This window comes from Helianthus annuus, chromosome 2 (assembly GCF_002127325.2).
Source record: "Helianthus annuus cultivar XRQ/B chromosome 2, HanXRQr2.0-SUNRISE, whole genome shotgun sequence".
In the NCBI taxonomy this organism is placed as follows: domain Eukaryota; kingdom Viridiplantae; phylum Streptophyta; class Magnoliopsida; order Asterales; family Asteraceae; genus Helianthus; species Helianthus annuus.
Genome location: NC_035434.2, coordinates 91,800,841 through 91,823,018, shown reverse-complemented (window position 1 = coordinate 91,823,018; position 22,178 = coordinate 91,800,841). Strand labels below are relative to the sequence as shown.

The 22,178-nt window shown below is 35.8% G+C and overlaps 1 protein-coding gene and 1 non-coding gene across 4 annotated transcripts; both read right to left on the bottom strand.

Annotated features, from left to right (window-relative positions):
* Nucleotides 1-690: 690 nt before the first annotated feature.
* Nucleotides 691-2,665, bottom strand: LOC110919280 (glutathione S-transferase TCHQD). 3 transcript variants are annotated; one of them, XM_022163554.2, is made up of 3 exons: nt 2,509-2,665; nt 1,675-1,914; nt 691-1,448 (listed from the first exon to the last, which is right to left on the bottom strand). In XM_022163554.2, exons 2-3 carry the CDS (start codon nt 1,881-1,883, stop codon nt 854-856), a joined length of 804 nt encoding a protein of 267 aa, XP_022019246.1. In that variant the 5' UTR covers nt 1,884-1,914; nt 2,509-2,665; the 3' UTR covers nt 691-853. The 3 variants fall into 3 exon arrangements, with proteins under 3 accessions (XP_022019246.1, XP_022019254.1, XP_022019249.1); XM_022163562.2 differs by having other exon boundaries at nt 1,675-1,887; nt 2,509-2,661; XM_022163557.2 differs by lacking the exon at nt 2,509-2,665 and adding an exon at nt 2,436-2,494.
* Nucleotides 2,666-20,417: 17,752 nt separating this feature from the next.
* On the bottom strand, nt 20,418-20,524 carry LOC118489973. The gene has a single exon (XR_004887984.1). It is a non-coding gene; the product is annotated as a small nucleolar RNA R71 (small nucleolar RNA).
* Nucleotides 20,525-22,178: the final 1,654 nt, after the last annotated feature.

Genomic DNA, 22,178 nt, shown 5'->3' with positions numbered 1-22,178 from the left:
AAGGACCAAAATTCATGATACATATTATGTTATTCAACAGTTAAGTGCTAAATCAGTTAGAGGTCTGAACCATTAAGTGTTGAACCAGTAAAAGGTTTGAACCATTAAGAGCCAGTATAATGCTTAACCGTTTAGAGGCATATGGTTGCCCAATTCAAATTAGAGGTCTTAACAGACTCAGTATAATGTTTAACCATTCACAAACAAATATCTAACCATCCAGACATCTGTTCGCGAAACAAACAGTCTACACCATTAAGTGCTGAACCAATAAGAGATCTGAACTATTAAGAGCCTCATTAAGAGCTAAACAAACAACCCCTTAATTGTGTTATGTTAGGTTGAAGTAATGAATTCAAATACATCAACTTAACACCCAAATACCGTATAACCCATATATCCCAAACAAGTTAATTTTTTTTTTTTTTTGAATGGCTAACGTTAAAACAAGTTAAATAGGTAGTAAATAGATTGACCTTATTATTATATATATTTTTAAACTTGTAGACGTGTTTAATTAAACAGGCTAAACAAGTCAACCCAAACACGACATTTTAATTAAACACCCGAATACGAACTATGTTAGACATGGCAACGCAAAATCTGATTATTTTCCTTTCATGTCATATATTGACACCCCAGACAGCCAACAAAGACACCATTAACTCGAACATATCAGTGTACGATAAATTTCAGAGGGATCATAGAGCATTAGAAGTCGAAGACAAGTTATGATACAAAACCCAGATATCCTATAGACAACATCAATCAACCATATGAATATGATACAATTGCCATATTAAGAAAACAAAAAAAAAGGTGACTGAACAATACCTTTAGTTACAGGTATATATCAATACCGTTTAAGCATACATCTCATGCGAACAATGCACCACGTTTTCAACAACGTTTTACGTCGTTTCCACCCGCCAAAATACTTCTTGATCACCTTCTTGTAACTCGGCCTCTGCTGGACCAACGTCCAATACTCACTCAACTTGGGTCTACAACTGATATACACGCTTTCCAAACCCAAAAGTGCTAAGTGGGCCAATATAGGAATCAACATGACATCGGCTAATGTGAACTCATTCCCGGCTAAGTACATAGTTTCTTCAAGTTGTGTTTCCACTTCATCAAGAAGCTTCATGAGATGTTGTTCGCTCCTTTGTAGGACTTGAGGGTTGTGTAACTTTTCTTCGGTTTCATAAGCTTCTTTTAGTTTTGTGTGGTATGCAGTGGCTAGGTCGGGAGCCTCGGACATTCGGGCAATTATTACCCGCCTTATGAATTTGGATGCATAAATGTAATATTTTTCGGGGATGTGGGAAAGGGTGAAAAACTTTGGTTTCCATTCTTGTATCTTGTACATCCATTCGACGACTTCTTTGCTACTTTGTGTTATGACGCCACTACCAGACGATACCAGCGCGATTCTCTCTATGTACCTACAAACACGTTGTCAGTAACGACTAATCCAGTCCCATGAAGCCAAAACATTTCATTTTTTATTTTTTATATGGTGGTGTTTCAGGAGACCCGTTTGCAAAGGAAATGGGTTGCAATCACCCTGTCAACAAGAAGAGAAATATAACAACTTTGGTATATATCATATTCATATCCATTATGCCCCTCCTATATTGTAATTGTAAAAACATATAAAGGGAAACTTACTGAATAATCTCTATAGTGTTGAAGAGAACATGAGAGCCGTTTTGAAAAACGGGGAGTTTGGCCGTTGGATTCATCCTAAAAAACGCAGGATCCATGTTCTTGCCTGTAACAGGATTGACATGGTATGAGGTGTAATCAATGTTCCTTTCTTCCAAAGCCAGCCTCACCTTTTGGCTCTCTAACGAAAACGGGTGATGATACAGCTGCATCGGGCTTCCGGGTAAACACCAATGTCAAAATCTGATAAATACAAATTGATATATATATTGCAGTTAAACACTAGTCTTTAGAAAAGCACGACTCTCAGGCCCTAATGAACGTGTCAGGGCGTTGAGAAGGGTCAAAATCAGGGTCTGAAAGATAAAAACGAATAAACATATTTTAAATGGTAGCTTTTGATTTGTACATAATATTTAGTTGTGCATACATACAGCAAAGCACGCTCCTCGAATTTCTAAACCTAAACGCCTCTTAGAAACCAAAGGTTAATCTACACGGGAACTTCAGCTTACAAACTAAGCTACTACGACTGTTCATTCCATAGATTCGTCTAAAAAGTAAATTACCAAAAATCTGAGCATCACATTTTTATAATTACAAATAAATATATTCTGTTATTTCTACAATCCAAATCAACTTTATGAACCTCATAATCGATCAAATAAAAACCCTTAATAATTCACACGCGAACAACACTTCACAAACACCAATAATCGAATCAAAATTCAGTAAAAACTGCAGGAACAAATAATGCAACCCACCAACAATCAATCCGCAATACAAAACAATGAGCAGACATACAAAAGAAGATAGAATGAAGAATATGAAAATTACCTGGAAATTTTTCAGTGGGTTTATGGTTTGTGGAGTTTGACAAGAGGGAAAGCCGAAAGGGGCTGGGTAGAAAGCGACAGAGAATGTGGAATTCTAGCGAGAAAGGGGTTTCAGTGTACACCTAGTCAGGCATCGAGTACAAGTTTATGGGGATCGAATGGTTGTACACTTGTTATTTTATACCTAAAATAAGATATATGTATGTCATAAACTATCTCGATTAATATATAATAGTGGGTTTTCCCGCACTATGCGGTAGTAACTCAATTAGTATCAGTTTGGTTGGGTTTGTTTTGATACCAACATTCGATATAGTAACTGGAAAAGAAACTAAAGAAATAAAGTCGTGATATGCTTAAAAGGATATTGACGTGTCTTTTACATCAATCAAAGACTTTAAAAACGAATACCGGTTTCCGATACTGCCGATATCGATACCGATGTTTTTTGGTAGAAATCGATTAGATTCGTCACATATGGAGATTCGTATAGTTTACAATAAAAAAATGCAATTTTTTAATACTGATATCAGCACTCGTATAATGCACAATACAAAAAAATACGTTGTTTTGAATACAAACAAAAAAATGTAAATACTAACATCGTTGGTTCCGGTTCTATTTGGTAGGGGTGAGCAGAAAACCGAAATAACCGACAAAACCGAACCGAAACAAAAACCGACTGTTCGGTTTTCGGATTTTTAATAACCGAAAGATTTGGTTCGGTTTTCGGATTTTTAATAACCGAAAGTTTTGGTTCGGTTTTCGGATAACCATTTTCAATAACCGAAAAAACCGAACCGAAACGAAACGAATTAAAAAATATATTTTTATGTTTAAGTTTAAGTGTTTAACCCATACTATTAGAATTTATTAATTTTATTTTTGAATATTAAGTATATATAATAAAAACATTAAGATGTATATTTATAATTGAATTGATTTATTTATTGCCTATAACAAATAACAAAATTTAATATAAAAATTAAACAATCTTCAAAAGATTAAGTAAAAATTTAATATAAAAATTAAACAATATTTATAATTGAGTTGATTTATTTATTGCCTATAAAATAAAAAGTCCTAACAAAAACTTTAAATAAATATGAAAATAGATTAGAAGGTTAGGTTTATGTAAACATTTTTAGTTAAAAAGATTAAGTATAATAACTTAAATGTAACCATATAAGAAGTATTCTTAAATTTTGAATTATACTTTTTTTTTATTTTTGAATCTTACTTACTTTTGTTACAAAAACCGAAATAACCGAAAAACCAAACCAAACCGCTGTAAAAACCAAAAAAAACCAAAACCGAAAACCGACATTTCGGTTTCGGTTTTGATTTTGCCCAAAAATCAAACTGAACCAAAACCGAAAACCGACATTTCCATTTTGTTGGTGCATATTTTTTGACAACAACTTAATAGTTTAAGTATTTAGTCTTTGGATATTTTGTATTGGGCTTAGCATTATTGGTTAGGGAGTTTTTTTTTTGTTGTAATGGGCTTGAAGAATGGCCAAAGCCCAATATGCAAACATGGAATATATAAGCATGTTGTGCATTAGGGTTTAGCAGATGATGATGAGAGAGTTTTAGAGAGAGATCTACAGAGAGTGGCTGAGGGATCTCGTGGGTCTTGAATTGATTGTAAACATTCGTGTTGGATAATCAATAGAAGACCGGATTGAAAGTATGCATTGATTTCTTCTTCTACTCGTTTCTGATAAAATCTGATCTAGAGGATTCCGCACTCTAGGTTGAATCGACGATTCTGTGAAAATCCATATGGATTAGGGGACCTACAATTGGTATCAGAACATTAGGCTATTTGGCTCAGAATCATTTCTGCAGAAAATTGGGTTTTTGGACGTGTTTTGGCGGCTGTTTCGAAGGTTTGAAGGCTGTTTTAGGGTTCTGCTGCTGCATTTTGGATAAATAGCAAGGATCTCTGATTTAAAAGGATCAACTTGGATCATCTCGGATCATTAAAGTTGCATCTCAGATAAAAAACAGTGCATCTCGGATCATCTCGGATCATCAGAGTGTGCATCTCGGATCATAAGTATGCATCTCGGATCAACTGAGTTGCATCCCGGATCATAAGTGTGCATCTCGGATCGTCAGGGTTGCATCTTGAACTCACCTCTAACCATCTCAGATACCATCTCGAACTCATTGTGGAAAAGCAACATTTCAGACCATTACGGACCATCTCGGATAACAGGATCATTTTGGATCATCTCGGATAACACTATCTCGGATAAAACCATCTCGGATTACTGTTCCGAGGTGTATTTGAAAAGGTGGAAAGTTAACCAGCTGACGCATTCGGTTTTAAACGTATTTAGGTACAGAATTCGATCCGTAACCAATCTTAACAAACCAAGTGCACGGTTAGACTCGTGGGATTTTTAGGACAAAAAAGGCACGAAAATTCCAAAAAAAGTCTTGGACATTATATATCATTGAATTCGTAATTTTGAGACGAGTCTAAAGATATAACTTAGTAAAAACAGTTGTCGGAAAAATTTTGAATGTTTTTACCAGTACGGTTACAGAAAAAGCTCTACTAGGACAAGTAGAGAAGTTAGATTTGGATTTTGACACAGGTTACCAAAGTCCATTTGAACTTTACGCTGCATGATGCCCAAAATGGATAATGTTAGTGAGACTGTTAAAAATTGGCCAAAGCTTATAAACGTCAAAGAATATGCTGACTAGAAGAAGAAGTTTGAGGCATTTGTTCAAAGTGAAGATTCTAGGATGTGGAGTTGTATGATAGTTGGATACATTGCTCCTACCTATGAAGTTAATGGGAGATTAAAGGTGACTTCATATGAGAAGATGCAAGAATCTGAGAAATGGGTGTTTGATGCTGAAAAGCGAGCTTTAGCAGCGATAAAGAAATCCTTACCAGTGGAAATTAGTTATAGTTTCCAGAGTTACAGGACTTCTAGAAAGCTATGGGAAGCTTTGGAAAAATGTTATTAGATCTCTTCAAGACCGAATACATGTGATCAAGCATTGGTAGCTGAGCTTGCAGCTGTGAAGATTGAAGAAGTAGCTGCTGAGGTAGATGAAAAGATGGAAGCTGATAAGGAAACTGCTGAGAAGAAGGATGCAGAAGTTTCAAAGGGCTTGAATGATGTGAATGGACTTACAGCAGAGGTGAAGGTATCATCAGAATCTGTAAGTCATACATGTCTTAATTGAACTGAACTATAGGGTAAAGTTAACAGACTATCGGAGCAAAACAAAACTATGTTAGCTTTTTTAGAAAAGTTAAAAGAGTCATATGTTCTTTCGATTAAAAGAGAGTCAAATTGCTTAAATAAACTCAAATTAAATGAACAAGAAATCAACAGTTTAACAAGCAAAGTCAATGAATAGTTACAGATCATTGATTTGGCTCGTGAAACTGTGAAAGAAAAGACTAACGAGCTTTTGGAAAAGTGCACAGAATTGGCTGAGGCGCAAGCCAAAATTGTAGAACTTCAGGGTAAGTTAGATAAATTTGGAAAATACTCGTTAGTCAGGACTCATATTCAAGAAAATTTGAAAAATGAGTAATGACAAAACAGGATTGGGGTTTAGTAAAGCCTCATCTTCTAAAAATCAAGACTACTCCTTTTTACCAAATGAAGATGAGTTAACTGATTTTGTACCCACTGTACAAGAAGTAGTGGATCCGATAGCTATGGACTTGCCAAATAGTCTAGTTTCTTTGAAAGAATCTGTTGGGTCTAACAGTACACCTCATAAATTGGATGAGGATACTGAAGACGAAAAGGTCAAAACATTAAAAAAGGATCGAATAAAAAGAAAGGCTATAAGAAAAGATCCTGTTTTAATTGTCACAACAAAGGGCGTGTGGCAAGTTGTTGTCCTTTGAAGAAAGGTAAGCAAAAAGTTGATGAGGTTAAGGATGGGAATCAGGTTGGGCCAAACAATAATGTAAAATCAAGTTGTCAGATAAATCAACCTAAATTTCAACCTTAACCGTCAACATCGGGAAGATTTGATAGACCAAGAAGCAATTCTACAAAAACAAATCATGTTAGTGGTTAGTCAAATCAATCTCAAAAAAGAAATTCAAAGAAATGGAAATAGGAGTTCTAGTAACTCAAATATTCAACATAATCTAAATTTTCCAAAGTTCAAGCTTTGGTAATGGGAGAAGAAGGTATCAAGATAATAATTTTCGAAGGTCGGAAAAACCGAGATTTTATTGGAACTCTCACAATCAAAGACCTAGTAGAAATTATAAATCTTGTTCAACAACAGGGAAGACATCCAAGACACTTGTAGGGTGTGATGGATATTGGATAGAAGCATCTTACGTGGATGTTTATGGTCAACCCAAAACCGGTAAGGTTTGGGTTCTCAAGTCTAACTGAGTTGTTGAGTGTGTGCAGGATGACCAAAAAGGACTGTTTGATGTGTTCAACAATGGTTATTCCCGTAAAGCATCTAAGGTTAAAGTGGGAGTCTGTTTGTGTTTAAATTTGTGTTTTTAAAACTTATTCCATAAAAACAAAATTTTAGGGGGAGAAATTTCCCTATGCCAAAAATAGTTTAGTTAGTGCGTGTGTTTAGGGGGAGTAAGTAAGTTATAAATTTTTTAAAAAATTCAAACACATTGAAAAATGAAAAAATTAAAAAAAAATCAAAATTGGTTATCACGGTGTGAAAGAGAAGAATTGATAGTACATCAGCAAGTTAGACTCACACTGAAACTGAATTAAATTGCTTAAGTGTGATAGCAGCTTCATCATATAATATACCAGTGCGCAAAAAGCATGAAATAATCAACTTACCAATGTGATATAAACCTAACGAACCGAGTATGAGTGGGGAACACATCAGTTGCGTATGCTTTAATGACCTTAAATCTTGCGTTGATAGATTGCCAAAATCCGAGGTTTTGGGTCTTTATACTGTTATTTCATCTGGAATATCAAGGTTTTCCTTCTGCTGCATCCAGATACATGCTGACCTAGGCACAACCAGGATATCTTAAAACAGCTAAAAATGCCAAAACCGTGAAAATGAAGAAGCTCTCCTAGAGAGTCATTCAAAAAGTGCAAAATGCATAAATCGTACCAAAATTGGTATTTGTCTTAGCCCTCGTTAGATATTGGTCTCTTTGCTGTACGGAAGTACTGACCTGATCACCAATTATCTATCGTTGAAAAACAAAACAGATGAATTCAGTATGCTCACCTACAACGAGGAATCTTTGTGCATACTTTGATCGCGGGGGTATGTCCTGAAGTGGGACACACTAGTATATCAGTATAATATTACCTTAACGTATCATACGGTAATGGTACTTGAAATGTTCATGCATTTTGTTTAAGTGGACAAACAATACTGGTAATCGTCTTGAACTGCTTTTCACGAAAATTATATAAAGAATTATCTAATAGTGTGAAAACCGTTTGATTTTGCCGATATGATCTTCTAGCACATGATTCTCACAAAAAGACGTATTGTATATATTTTTCAAAAATATTTCCTTTTATATCAAAAATTACCAAAAATATTTCCTTTTATAAGGTCTCCCATTTTGAATTGACAATGTTGTTAGTTTTGCATGATACGATAAAATATTGGTTTATCTTGAATGTGAAAAGGACTAATGGTTTTTCGAGATACTTGCTTGTGTTTCTAAACAGATTGATGCAGTTATCAAAATGAAGTGCAGAATACAAGTAAAGTGCAGATTGAGAGTGAAGTGAGGAATGTGTAAAGATGCATGGTAGGATCCTTCTACTACATTGCAGAGAGAAAGATATATGGAAGAGTTGGAGCTTACTTGCTTAATCAAATATTGCTAGTTCAACTGATCTACAACGAATGAAAGTTTTGTAGATTGGAAGCATCGGCTAAGGGGTAGTCTGTTGATGTCAGAAACTGTGTGTAGATGATGCTATCCAAAGACCAAAAGACTGCAAGTTGTTTGAAGACAAAATTACACTATGAAGCTATTGTCAGGGGGGAGTCTGTTGGTGCATATTTTGTGACAACGGCTTAATAGTTTAAGTATTTAGTCTTTGGATATTTTGTATTGGACTTAGCATTATTGGTTAGGGAGTTTTTTTTTTTTTTATTGTAATGAGCTTGGAGAATGGCCAAAGCCCCGTATGCAAACATGGAGTATATAAGCATGTTGTGCATTAGGGTTTAGAAGATGATGATGAGAGGGTTTCAGAGAGAGATCTACAGAGAGTGGCTGAGGGATCTCGTGGGTCTTGAATTGATTGTAAACCTTCATGTTGGATAATCAATATAAGACCGGATTGAAAGTATTTTGCATTGATTTCTTCTTCTACTCGTTTGTGTTAAAATTTGATCTAGAGGATTCCGCACTCTAGGTTGGATCGACGATTCTGTGAAGAACCATACGGATTAGGGGACCTACACATTTTCATGAATTTAAAAATTATAGTTATAGAGTTAGATAAAAAAAACTAACATAAGCAAATTATTAAAAAAATAAACTAATCTTTTATTAAAAAACTTAAAAAGAATATTTAAAAAGTTCAAAACACCATTCATCACGAATTCAAATTAATATGTATAATTTATATCACAATCTTTAAAAAGTATAGTTACAGAGTTAGATTAAAAAAAACTAACATGAGCAAGTTATTAAAAAACATAAACTAGTCTTTTACTAAAAAAACTTTAAAAGAATATTTAAAAAGGTTCAAAATACTATTCTTCGCAAATTCAAATTCAAACTAATATATATATATATATATATATATATATATATACTAGGTTATAACCTCGTGTATTACACGGGTTAAATAAATGAATTTTACATACGAAATAATAAAATAATATATCTTTAAAAATACCATTTATTTCAAGAGTTAAATAAATGTAATTTTATATATTAAATAATAAAAAAGTTATATCTATAAGAACCATATTGTATTGGTTGAATAAATGTAATTTTATATACCAAATAATAAAAAAAGTTATATCTTTAAAATCACGTGTATTATACAGGTTGGATAAATATAATATTGTTTACCAAATAATAAAAAAAGTTATATCTTTAACAACCCTCGTGTATTACACGGCTTGAATAAATATGATTTTATATACCAAATAATAAGAAAATTATATTAAAAACTAATGGATATACTCAGTACGCGATAGATATGCTGACTGCGGAGATAATTATTGAAAAAAAGACAGGGTGGTCAAACATGTTTTTCAAGAAGCATATAATCAGCCATTTGAGTGGTAAAATACAAATTATATTTTAATCTAATTTTATATACAAAGTAATATGAAAGTTATATACAATTTTTTTTTAAAATTATGTAGTAAAATTGATATAATAATTATTATAATAATGGAAATTAAAATAAATAATATAGTAATACAAAGTTTGGTTTTGGTGATAAGTAATTTGGTTATTTAAAAATATATTAAATTAACAATTCAAATTTAAGGATAATAAATATGATTGAATAGTTGGGAGTTTATATGATGATAAATGGGTAACTGTAATATAATGTCATATGTTTTTAGCTATAGTTTTTGATTTTTTTTTTAAATTAAGACTTTGTTATTATTAGTAAAATCAATGATTTTATAGTTGTAATTTTGTTTGGTAAGTGCATATTATACATATAATTATATTATGTCTTAAGTTATTGATGTCATCCAAAATGTTTTTCAATTTTATGTCTAGCATTATATATACTATGGTAAAAGTTTAAAGTTTTGTTATAGATAATTACATCATCGAAAAGAATAAGAGTAAATTTGTATATTACAAATAAAAAGTAGGTGTCTGTCATATGATATAGAAAATCAAATAAATAATATTATAAATGAAAAGTATACATTAAATTTAAACTAAATAATAATCATCTACAGTTAAGTAGAAGAGATTAAACAAAATAATATTTAGTAGGAGAGTTATCTATAATTAATTAAAAGAGATTAAATTAAATAATAATTATCCATAAGATATTAAACCAAATAATATTTAGTAGGAGGGTTATCTATAATTAATTAGAAGAGATTAAACTAAAATAATAATTATCCACAAGACATGGCCTAATATGATGACAAGTGTCCCCTAAATGGTTTCTTTTATTATATAGTAATAATAATTATCCATGAGATATTAAACTAAATAATATTTAGTAGGAGGGTTATCTATAATTAATTAAAAGAGATTAAACTAAAATAATAATTATTCATAAGACATTGTCTAATATGATGACAAGTGTCTCCTAAATGGTTTCTTTTATTATATAGTAACTAGTAGTAAGACCCGTGTGCAAACACGGGTGGTTTTTAAAAAAAACCATGAATAACACATTTTAATAGAAAGTAAAGATAGGTATCTAGAAATTGTATCAAAACGTGTTATTTATTATAGCTGATAGACAACTATAAACATAGATCATAGGTTAATATATCAGTTACATACGATTATTTCCATTCTCGTTTCCAAAAAACGGAGTACCCACCCATAGACAATGTAAGCTGCTTATAGACATAAGTACATATAAAAGATGTCTAACAAACTTAATAGAATTTGAATACAACTTAAGTTTCAACTAACATTAACTACTAACACATGAGCTAAATAGAACAGTACCGACACTTCCTTATTTGATTTTTTTCTCTCATCAACCTTTCCCGGTTTTGCCCTTTGAATTTGAGCTCAAAATCCAAGGAATCAGTATCATTTTCATCCCTATAAAGCTGGAGGTTCAAAAGATTTTGGAGGTCAACTTCATTCAGACCAAATGCATTCTCCCTTGATATCTTTTCAGCACTACCATCAGACCTGAGCAAAGTCAATACGTGGGTCTGTTTGTCAGACTTCCACTTTACTATTTTTGGGTCTGATGGGTTTCTTAGGAGAAGTTTTATTTGAGAGGAGTTTGGCGATTGAGGTCTGCTTGCCAACCTTTGAAGTGTTTGAGCAACTTGAGCTTGTAGTTGCAACGAAGCCTCGTCCAATCCATATCGTAACTGATTTCGGATAGCCTCTTTTCTGATTTCAGCTTCTCTCTTTTCATCTTCCTCATCAATCAGTTGTTGTCTTTTTCTTTGGCTCAAGACACTGATGGATACATCTACTGATGAGAACATCTTTTTAGAGTGAAGGATCTGCTGAGGTCTAACAGTGGTTTCATCTTTGTATACTGACTTTTTGGGAAGGGATGGATCTGTCTTTCTTTGTTCTTCTAACTTTTTTTTAAGTTTGATCAATATACTGCCTAGACCATCTTGCAATGACTCTAGCAGTCTCATACTTAGCTGCTACAAGTTCTGCCCTCAATCTCTTATACTTCAATACCTCATCCACTTCAACCTTCTTGTATTGTTTCCAGTTAGAAGCATATTTTTGCATTTGAGGATCCTTTTTCATCATTTCAATTCTATCAACTTCCTCTTTAAGAGCTTCAAGGGGCCAGTCTTTGAAATCAGACTTGTAGGTTTCGTAGGGCTTGGTATCAATGATAATGTTCAAGAAATCATCTCTTAATGTCTTTTTTAGCTCAACATTTGGTGGCAGATTTAACATTTTCTTACTCAGGTCTCTAGCAAAGTCTTCTAACTTCTTGACTTTACTAAGCCCATGTTGCATGCGACCTGATAAGTTGATGTCTCCTAGCCCTTTACTCTCTTCTTTTGCCTGATATTCTGCTTGCTTGCAGCAGAAAACAAAACCCTCATCACCACTACCAACCTCCACTGCAACAATTGTTGATGCAATAAATGCTTCAACAGATGTTAAGACAACAGTGGTTGAGACACCAGTTGTTTCAACAGTTGTTAGTCAATCCACTGATTCTACCTAATTTCAATTCCTATCACAATCAACCCTTACACCTATAGCACATTCTCCTTCACAAACTCCTCCTTCTCCAAAATTTGTTTACACAAGAAAAAAGAAAATTCATGGTGCATGAAGAAGAAAAGGAAGAAAAAGATATACTTGCACCAATTCCATTATCATCTGCTCCATTCATTCAAACTTCACCCAAACCATTCATTCCACCCCCATCACCAAAAATCAACCCAATCAAACATCCACCCACTGGTTACACTCAATGAAACATTCCATTGGCAGTAAATTTCCCTCTGGAACTACTTGCAGTTCAAGATGAAATGATTCAATTTTACACAGAGGATGATCCATCCAAAAGAACCTTCCCATCTCTTCATGGATTCAGAACTCCAAAGAATATTGATGAATATCTGAAGCTAAGGTGGTTTTTGTGGTGAGAGTTTTGGTTTAGGGCTTTTTAGGTTCAGCAGGGGTTTTAGGTTTGCCAGCAGTGGTTGGTTTTTCTGGTGGTGATTTTGGTTTAGGAAATATGACAATAGGAGGTTTGTTGTGTTTGTGTGATTTTCTTCTATTTGAGGTTCCAATGTTCAGCACTTTGTTTTCTTTCTTCATTTTTTTTCACTAACTCCTGCCTCAACACATCTGTTCTACTTTCTTTTCTATCTTTTCTCTTCTGCTTTGCTTCAATCTCCTTATCTGTTTGTTTGTTAAGGGTATCATCAATTCCCTTTTTCTTACCAGTGTTAGATTTTTCAGAAGTTTTCTTGGCAGGCTTTGGATTTTGTTTTGGGTGATTCCTTGGTGTTGGTTTGCAAAGTTTTTCATGGAATCCTTCTCCCCATTTTTGGCATCATCTTCATCATCTTTTTCAAAGATAGGTGCAGGGGTAGGGCCAGTTAACTTTGCAATGGATTCTTTTATGCCCTTGATGTCAGCTTGTGTGTCTTTGTATCTTGCTTCAACCATAACTCTAATTTGCTTCATGTGGGAATTATGTTAAAGCTCAGCCAGTTCCCTTTGAGCTGCAAGAATGAGTTGTACTGAGTTCCAAAGTGTTTTGGTCAAAAATCACACAAGGATAATACAACCAAATCCGATTTTGTGAGGTGTGATGCTTGAATAAATGGACAAATGTATGAACAAACTATGAATGAAATGAATGTAGGACACAAGGATTTATACGAGGAAAAAGCCCTTGATCAAGATGTGATCTCCGGCACAAAAAACCTAGGGTGATGGAAACTACCGATCACCAACTATATTAAACAAGTAAAGGTTACAAATCGGGATGATAACAAGCTTGTTACAAGGATCACTAGTGTGTAAAATGTGTGTAATCGCCAATAAGTTGCAGAGAGTTCTCGAAAGTGTGTGTGTTGCTAATTGTTCTAACTATCAAGCTTGTTATCCCCTTATAAAAATGGAAATAATCTAACTAACTAACATTCTGCAAATCATGCTAGCTTCCCACGACTTCCATAACGGTCATACAAGCCATGCACGTGCAGAATAATGGAGCATATTCCCCTAGAATCTCGGCAAGACCAAGTCCCATTCGAATACTCCTATAAAACAAATTCAAACATAGTGGAAACAACCGTTATTGTAAGGATAATAATGAGGATCCCGGATCCCTAAACCTGCAACGTCTTCTGAGGATCCTTAATTCAAAAAGAACTGAGGATCCGTGATCCTGGCTGCACTTGAGGATCCGTGATCCAATTATTAGAAAATCCATCCCTAACACAAAGCTTTTGGGATAACAGCTGATGAGAAGGTTGACTTTTGAAAGCATCCACCAACTGCTTCATTTGATCTTTCATATCAGCAACAATTGTTTCAATGTTGGATATCCCCTCTGTCAAATCCTGTCCATCACCTAACTTAATAGGATCATTTGAATACCCACCAGAGGTGGTTGTATCTGCTTTTGAAACAAGAGATGTTTCCAAATTTTCATTAGCAGATGCCCATTGTTCTTGGTTCTGGGGACTTCCCTCTACATCAGTGGTTTCCTTAGTGATCACACCAGTGGTTAACTTGAACTCACCAGTGGATACCTTGGTAGACACAGCAGTGGTCGCCTTCAAGGGAGTCTGACTGACGAAACTACTGTCCAAATGTAGATAAGTGGATTTGACATTTGTAGTAGCTTCTCCACTTGAAATACCCTCAAGAATTTCGTGAAATTCAAGAGGTGTAGCCTCCTCAACTGTTTGTGGGTTAGCTAATTGAACAGGTTCAAACTCAGCTATTGTTGAAGTTAAACTCTCAGTAATGTGTTCGTGGGAGGGGTTGCTATGAGTCTGAATGTTAATAGCTTCAAACAGGGTTATAAAGGTTGGTGGAATAGAAGATGAAGGGATTGGTGAGGAAAGAGACATTGCCCCGGGAGAAGGGCTTTTCAGCATCCTCTCAAATGAGGGTATGGCATCATATTGTGTTGTCCCTGTGAATACAACATGTTCCTTTTGTGAGGAATCATGAGGATTTTGGTTTAAGGGTTGAGATCTTTCCACATGTTGTGAGGAAGTAGAAACAGTGATTTCTAGTGACATTTGTGCTGTCACAGGGTTAACCTCTGGGATCTCATCTTCCAGAGGACCCGTTTTTGTGGTTTCGGTGTGCTTTTTGGATTTTGTTTTGGTCATTTTGGGTTTTTGTGGTGGGGATTTCACAACAGTGGTTGTAGTGCTGTGATCACCAAGAGCAGTGGGCGCAGCAACAGAGGTTTGAGGAGCAGTTGTGGACTCATCTAAAATTTGCTCATTCCTCTTTGCTTGTGTTTTGGAAACATTTGAATCTTTAGCCATAAGGCGAGTAAAAGTTTCAGATGTTAGACTTTTCATTTTAAAAGTTGTACCTTGTTCAAAAGCTTTTTGAGAAACATGTCTTTGCAGGTAGTAGCTTAATAGTCTAGGAAACATAAGAAAAGCAACATTTTTCCCATTTTTTTAGTTTTTCAAATTTGTAACCAAGTCAGCAAACAGTGCTAGTAGTAGTTAAAATCAATATTTGTCAAAGTTGCATACCCCAAGTACTGAATTTTCAAAGGTATTTCATTAAAAGAAGTAGTTTTATTTGAGAGACAGGTTAAGAGAGTATGGAACAGGAAGTTCATTGGTGGAGGAAAATTTGCCTTAAACATAGTTGCCTTATTCAACTGTCCATCATATCCCCTCTCAATCAACTCTGTTTGAATCTCATTTTTCGGGAAAGATGTCTTACCTGCCAAGTCGTTTACCCCAAATGTTGTTGATATGGTAGTGGGGGTAATAGCAATCGATTCACCTCCAACTTTTGAAGTTATACTGAATGGCTCATTGTTTTGTTCTTCAATATTCGCATTTGCCCAGAAATTGCGGAGTGTTTCTTGGTAAATGGGTGCATCGGCAGTAAGAATGGCCTAATATTTTGATGATGCAAGAACATCAATCATTAAATGATAAAGAGTATTTTTCTCGATTTTCTCAAAATAGCCAGGTAGTTATGGTGTTTTTCATTGTCAGAGCTATGGTCAGAATTGAAACTTGCGAGAGGTTGACGAAGAAGTGTTGAAGAAGAAAGTGGAAACCGGTTTGATGAATTTTAAATTCGAGACGATAGTAAAACCTCTGTTTGGGGATGAGACCGGGTTTTATAAAGTGAAAAACTGAATGCTGACGTGGCAGAAGTTACAAAGATCTGATGGCTAACATCTGTCCACGTCAAAACCTCTGTTGTGATAATGGATGACAGTTGTTTGGAAACCTTTCTTGGGTAACAACAGATGTTCGCAACAGTGGCAAGTCAACAGTCATTAGATTAAACAGAACTTATGAGAACAGACAATACCCATTAGCAGTTGATGAATTTTTAGCCAAAAATAGGTTTGAAAAACAGTTGTTTTCAACAGACTTTTAATACAAACATATAAATTCATATTTAAAAATATAAATTAAATATCAGCAGCCATTTAAAAACAGCAGCCATTTAATGTAAAACATTTCAAAAATAAATTTTCATGGGAAAACTATAAAATTAAATATCAAGAAACCGAAACGACAAATTTTAAACCTCTGGCTTAAAAAAATAATAAAAAAATCTCTTCATTTAAACACCAACAATACTCTACATGGAAAATACATGCTTCTACCACTTCATCGGACACAGATGTTAGAAACCTCTGTTGGGCAACAACAGATGTTGGGAACAGTGGTAAGTCAACACTCAATAGGATAAACAGAACTTATGAAAACAGACAATACCTTTCAGCAGTGGATGAATTTTTAGCCAAACAGAGGTTGATTCAAAACATCAACAAATACAATAAAAGACTGATGATTAGTTTGATTCAAAACATCAACAAATGTCTTTTAAAATCCTGTACTCTTCAAAAACAAATCAAAATCTGCAACACCAACAATACGCTACATACAATACCCTTCAGCAGTGGATGAATTTTTAGACAAACAGAGGTTTGAAAAACAGTTGTTTTCAACCCACTTTTCATATAAACATATAAATTCATATTTAAAAATATAAATTAAAAATCAGCAGCCATTTAAAAACAGTAGCCATTTAATGGAAAACATTTCAAAAATAAATTTTCATGGGAAAACTATAAAATTAAATATCAAGAAACCGAAAGGACAAATTTTAAACCTCTGGCAAAAAAATAACAAAAAAAACCTCTTCATTTAAACACCAACAATACTCTACATGGCAAACACAAGTTTTTACCACTTCATCGTACACAAATGTTGGAAACCTCTGTTGGGCAACAACAGATGTTGGGAATAGTGGTAAGTCAATAGTCGCTAGGATAAACATAACTTATGAAAACAGACAATACCATTCAGCAGTGGATGAATTTTTAGCCAAATAGAGGTTGATTCAAAACATCAACAAATACTATAAAAGACCGATGATTAGTTTGATTCAAAACATCAACAATGTCTATTAAAAACCTGTCCTCTAAGAAAACAAATCAAAATCTGCAACACCAACAATACTTTACATACAATACCTTTCAGCAGTGGAAGAATTTTTAGCCAAACAGAGGTTTGAAAAATAGTTGTTTTCAACAAACTTTTAAGGATTTTTCAAAATATTTTAAAAATAGCTATTTTTTAAGATTGGACTTTTGATGTTTTGAAGACATTTTACAAAGATCTGATGGTTAACATCTGCCCACTTCAGAACCTCTGTTGTGATAATGGATGACAATTGTTTGGAAACCTCTGTTAGGCAACAACAGATGTTGGCAACAGTGGCAAGTCAACAGTCGTTAGATTAAAAAGAACTTATGAAAACAGACAATACCTTTTAATAGTGGATGAATTTTTAGCCAAACAGAGGTTTCAAAAATAGTTATTTTCAATAGAATTTTGAGGATTTTTGAATTTTTTTAATAGCTATTTTTTAAAAATGGATTTTTGAGGTTCTGAAGACATTATAATGCTTTCATCATCAGCAGACAATAATTTCAAGTAGATGTATGACGTGTGTAAAATGCAACATATAAATTACATCAAATGAGGCATAAAACTAACCCTTTTTAAGTACTAATGTTGGAAAAAGAGTGTTTTTGTCTTCCTTTTGTATTTTCAGGATTAAATGAGCTCAAATTCATAAAAGAAACAAAAAGACAGCTAAATCTAACATAAATACAAGAAAAGGAACATAAGTGGACTGCCCGACCCCTCAACAGCATCCTCCCAAGCAAAATAGAGAAGGCAGAAGACTGAACACGCCCCGTGCTCAGCCAGCACGGGGTCGTGCCCAAGAAGCAGCAGAAAAGACAAACCTATAGAAGCTTCTATTGCCCACCACGGGGCCGTGCCCAGTGAACACGGGGGCGTGGCGAAAGTACAGCAGGCGCATTAATTGTAATTGCGAATTACAATTAATGAAGAGAGAGAGTGTCAGACAGGCACGGGGCCGTGTCCAGCGGACACGGGGCCGTGCCCAGCCTTCTGTTCAGCCTATAAATAGGAGTGCTTGGTTTCATTGCAACTTATCCCTTGGCACACCACCTCTCTCACACTTCATCCACCACCCACCACCACTATAACACCAACATCCACCACCATCATCCATTGTCCATCATAGAGTGTGTGAGTCGTCTCGGGATCCAAGATTGATCGTAAGAGTTCTTGACAATCAAGGCCATGTTTGCCTAAGTCTCTTACATCACTTGGTGAAGACAAGTGTTTAGTATAATACTTTTTATTTTCAATCTTTTGCACTTTTTATTTGGTTTTGTATTAATGACTTTAATAACTAGTTGCTTATGTTGAAGGTGATTCTTCCTTATCGTTTGTCCGTGGTGTCTTGGCATTATTTTACTGTCTATATAAAATAAAAGATTTTCACCATTCATATCTCCACGGTCTATATGGAGGTATGTTGGCTACCTGGTCGGGGGTTAAGGGAACGGTTTGGTAAGGGTCTTGCCCTTGTTCAGCGTTTAGAGGTCCTGCAAGGGACCTGGGTCAAATTTAGTAGGATCTCCTTCAATGCCCATAGGTATTGGATGGCGGGGATCCAAACTCTTTGACCCCCTCATAAGTTAACTACTATTAATACTATAACCTGGCTATTTAGGACTGTATCCCTGCTGACTCAGACTACTTAGTCGAGGGTAACGTCACCTCCAAAAGAGGGGCCTACCATAATTTGCATTAATAACTTAATTCATTATCTTTCAATAATCCGACCCTTTAGGATTGTATCCTTGCTGACTCAAACTACTGGGTTGAGGGTAACGTCACCTTCAAAAGAGGGGCCTACTACAATAACTAAGATAATCTCTTAAACAAGTGCAAAAGTGCGAAAATAATCAAAGGTTATACTAATACACGAGTCGGATCCAAGTGATTCATCTTGTCTATCTGTTTTTATTTTTATTTTATTTTTCAGCATTTAGTTAGTTTTTATTTTCTTAGTTTAAAAATCTTTTCTAACTTTTTGATTTGATTAGACGTTGAGGATAAACCGGTACTAAAAGCTCTTGTGTCCTTGGACGACCTCGGTATCTTACCAACATTATACTACGTCCACGATGGGTGCACTTGCCCATATGTGTGTTTAGTGTTAGTGAATATCGTGTTTTATAAATTTAAAACTTGGCTAAAAAAGTGTAAAAAGGGCTTAAAATATACATCTAAAATATATTACACTACACACGTATCAAGTTTTTGGCGCCGTTGCCGGGGACACAAGGATTTTAAGAAAGTTAGGAATCAACGGCCTAATCATATTTTTATTTTTCTTTTTTATTTTTTAGGATTTTCTTAGTTTTTCAGCTTCTGCAGAGCTCAGCACGGGCCGTGCCTAGTCGGACACGGGCCGTGCCCAGCGTTGTTACTGGCAGTTTTTAGTTTTCCAAGTTACAGAAGGCTGACCATGGGGCCGTGTCGGTGCAACACGGGGCCGTGTCCAACTCTCCAGTAACTGGGATCTGGAAAACAATCACTGTAACTCCGACCACGGGCCGTGTTCATTGAGCATGGGGCCGTGGTGAACCTTCTGACCAGCATTCTTTTTTGTTTTTATTGCAGGACTTGGAACCAGACGCCACCCCTACGTAGTTTATGAGCTCCAGTTCTAATAAGGATATAAAAGAACCTCTAGAAGAACCCGAACGCTTTCTCAGAAAAAGACTAAAAGCCAAAAACCAAGAGAAGGTTTTGGGAAATCCACCTCCAATGGCGGATCAACGTACTCTCATGCATTATCTACGACCCACCGTAGGTAACCTCGACGCCGCTATCAATGCACCGAATGTTGAAGCCAATAACTTCGAACTTCGGCCGCATTTGATACAAATGCTCCAAAACTCCTCAACCTTCCATGGGCTTGCGGACGAGGATCCCCATCTACATATTACTAACTTCCTAGAAATATGTGACACCTTTCGGATCAATGGAGCATCAAATGACGCCATCCGCCTTCGAATGTTTCCTTTCTCACTAAAAGACCGAGCAAAAGCTTGGCTTAACGCCCTCCCAGCTGGATCGGTAAACACCTGGGATGAACTAGCCCAAAAATTTCTATATAAGTATTTCCCTCCCGCTAAAACGGTTAAATTAATGACTGAAATTAATACGTATTCACAAGAGGACGGGGAATCCTTATATGAAACTTGGGAAAGGTTCAAGGAGCTATTGCGAAAGTGTCCACATCACGGCCTTGCGATATGGCAACAAGTATCCACTTTCTATAATGGGTTGTTGCCACACACAAGGCAGACACTTGACTCTAGCTCCGGGGGACTTTTAGGTAATCGCCGCCCGCATGAAATATATAACCAAATTGAGGAAATTGCTCAAACTAATTTCCAGTGGCACACTCCCCGAGGCAATAAATCTATTGCCCCGGGCGCCCATAAGGTTGATGAAAACACTTCTTTACAAGCCCAAATCGAGGCCCTTTCTTCAAAAATAAAAAAATTGGAAATGACAAAAACGGTCTCGGTTATGGCTTGTGAAGGGTGTGGTGGGCCACATGAAAATTGGAGTTGTATGAAAGAAATGGACGATTAACAAGAGTCGGTAAGCTACATTGACAATAGACCTAGGCCGTCGGGTCCTCCAACGGGCACTTACAACCAAGGATGGTGGAATCATCCTAACCTTGGTTGGAGAGAACCCGACAATAGTAGTAACCAACAAAACCAACGAACAAACTTTCAACAACCAAGAAATGAGTCACAAAATTTCACTCAACAACAAGGTGGACGAGAAAGGCTTGAAGATACTGTATCTCGCCTCATCTCCGACACTGAAAAGAAAAATTCGGAAAGATTTCTACAATTAGAATCAAGTTTTAGAAATCAACAAGCTAGTATTCAAAACATAGAAAAACAATTAAGTCAACTAGCCCAAAATTTTTCTGAGAGACCACCAGGCGCATTACCAAGTAATACCGAAACAAACCCAAAAGCGCAAGTTCATCTCATCACGTTACGAAACCGCACCGTGGGGCCTGCGGAAGCGCCACCGCCGACAGAGGAGACTATACCACCGCCTCTGCAAGAAAAGGACTCCCCTCCATCATCAGAGCCTACCAAAGCTCCTCGCGTTCCGTACCCCGGTAGGTTAATTCGTCAAAAGAGCAATGAGCAATTCGCAAAATTCGAAAGTCTACTAAAACAATTGCATGTCAACATTCATTTTATTGATGTCCTAACCCAAATGCCTAAATATTCTAAGTTCATGAGGGACTTCCTCACTCATAAAAGGAAAATTGAAACGTTGCAATTAGTTAACATAGGCGAAGAATGCTCCGCCCTCGTACTCAACAAACTCCCCCAAAAGAAAATCGATCCCGGAAGCTTCACAATTCCTTGCTCGATCGGGGACTCCCCCGTTCGTAATGCATTAGCCGACCTTGGGGCTAGCATTAACCTCATGCCCTCATCAATGTTCAAAAGACTCGACCTAGGAACAACGGGTCCTACAAAAATGAGCATACAACTTGCTGATCGGTCCGTCAAATTCCCACAAGGTGTCATCGAAAATGTCCTAGTAAAGGTAGACAAATTTATCTACCCAGCCGACTTTGTTATACTTGATACGGAAGAAGACACCGAAGTCCCCCTCATACTAGGGAGACCATTTCTAGCCACCGCGCAAGCAGCGGTAGACATGAATAACGGAACGCTCACCTTAAGGTACGGGGATGATGACGTAAAGTTCGGGGTTGGGAAGAGAGTAGAGGACGATGACCCGGTCAACTACATGAAGGTTATTGATTCGAGTTTGGATGCTGCTCTCCGACGGTGCAACATGGGATGCAAAACATCCCACTCAGAAATTATATAACCTCACTTTGGGTCTAGCCAA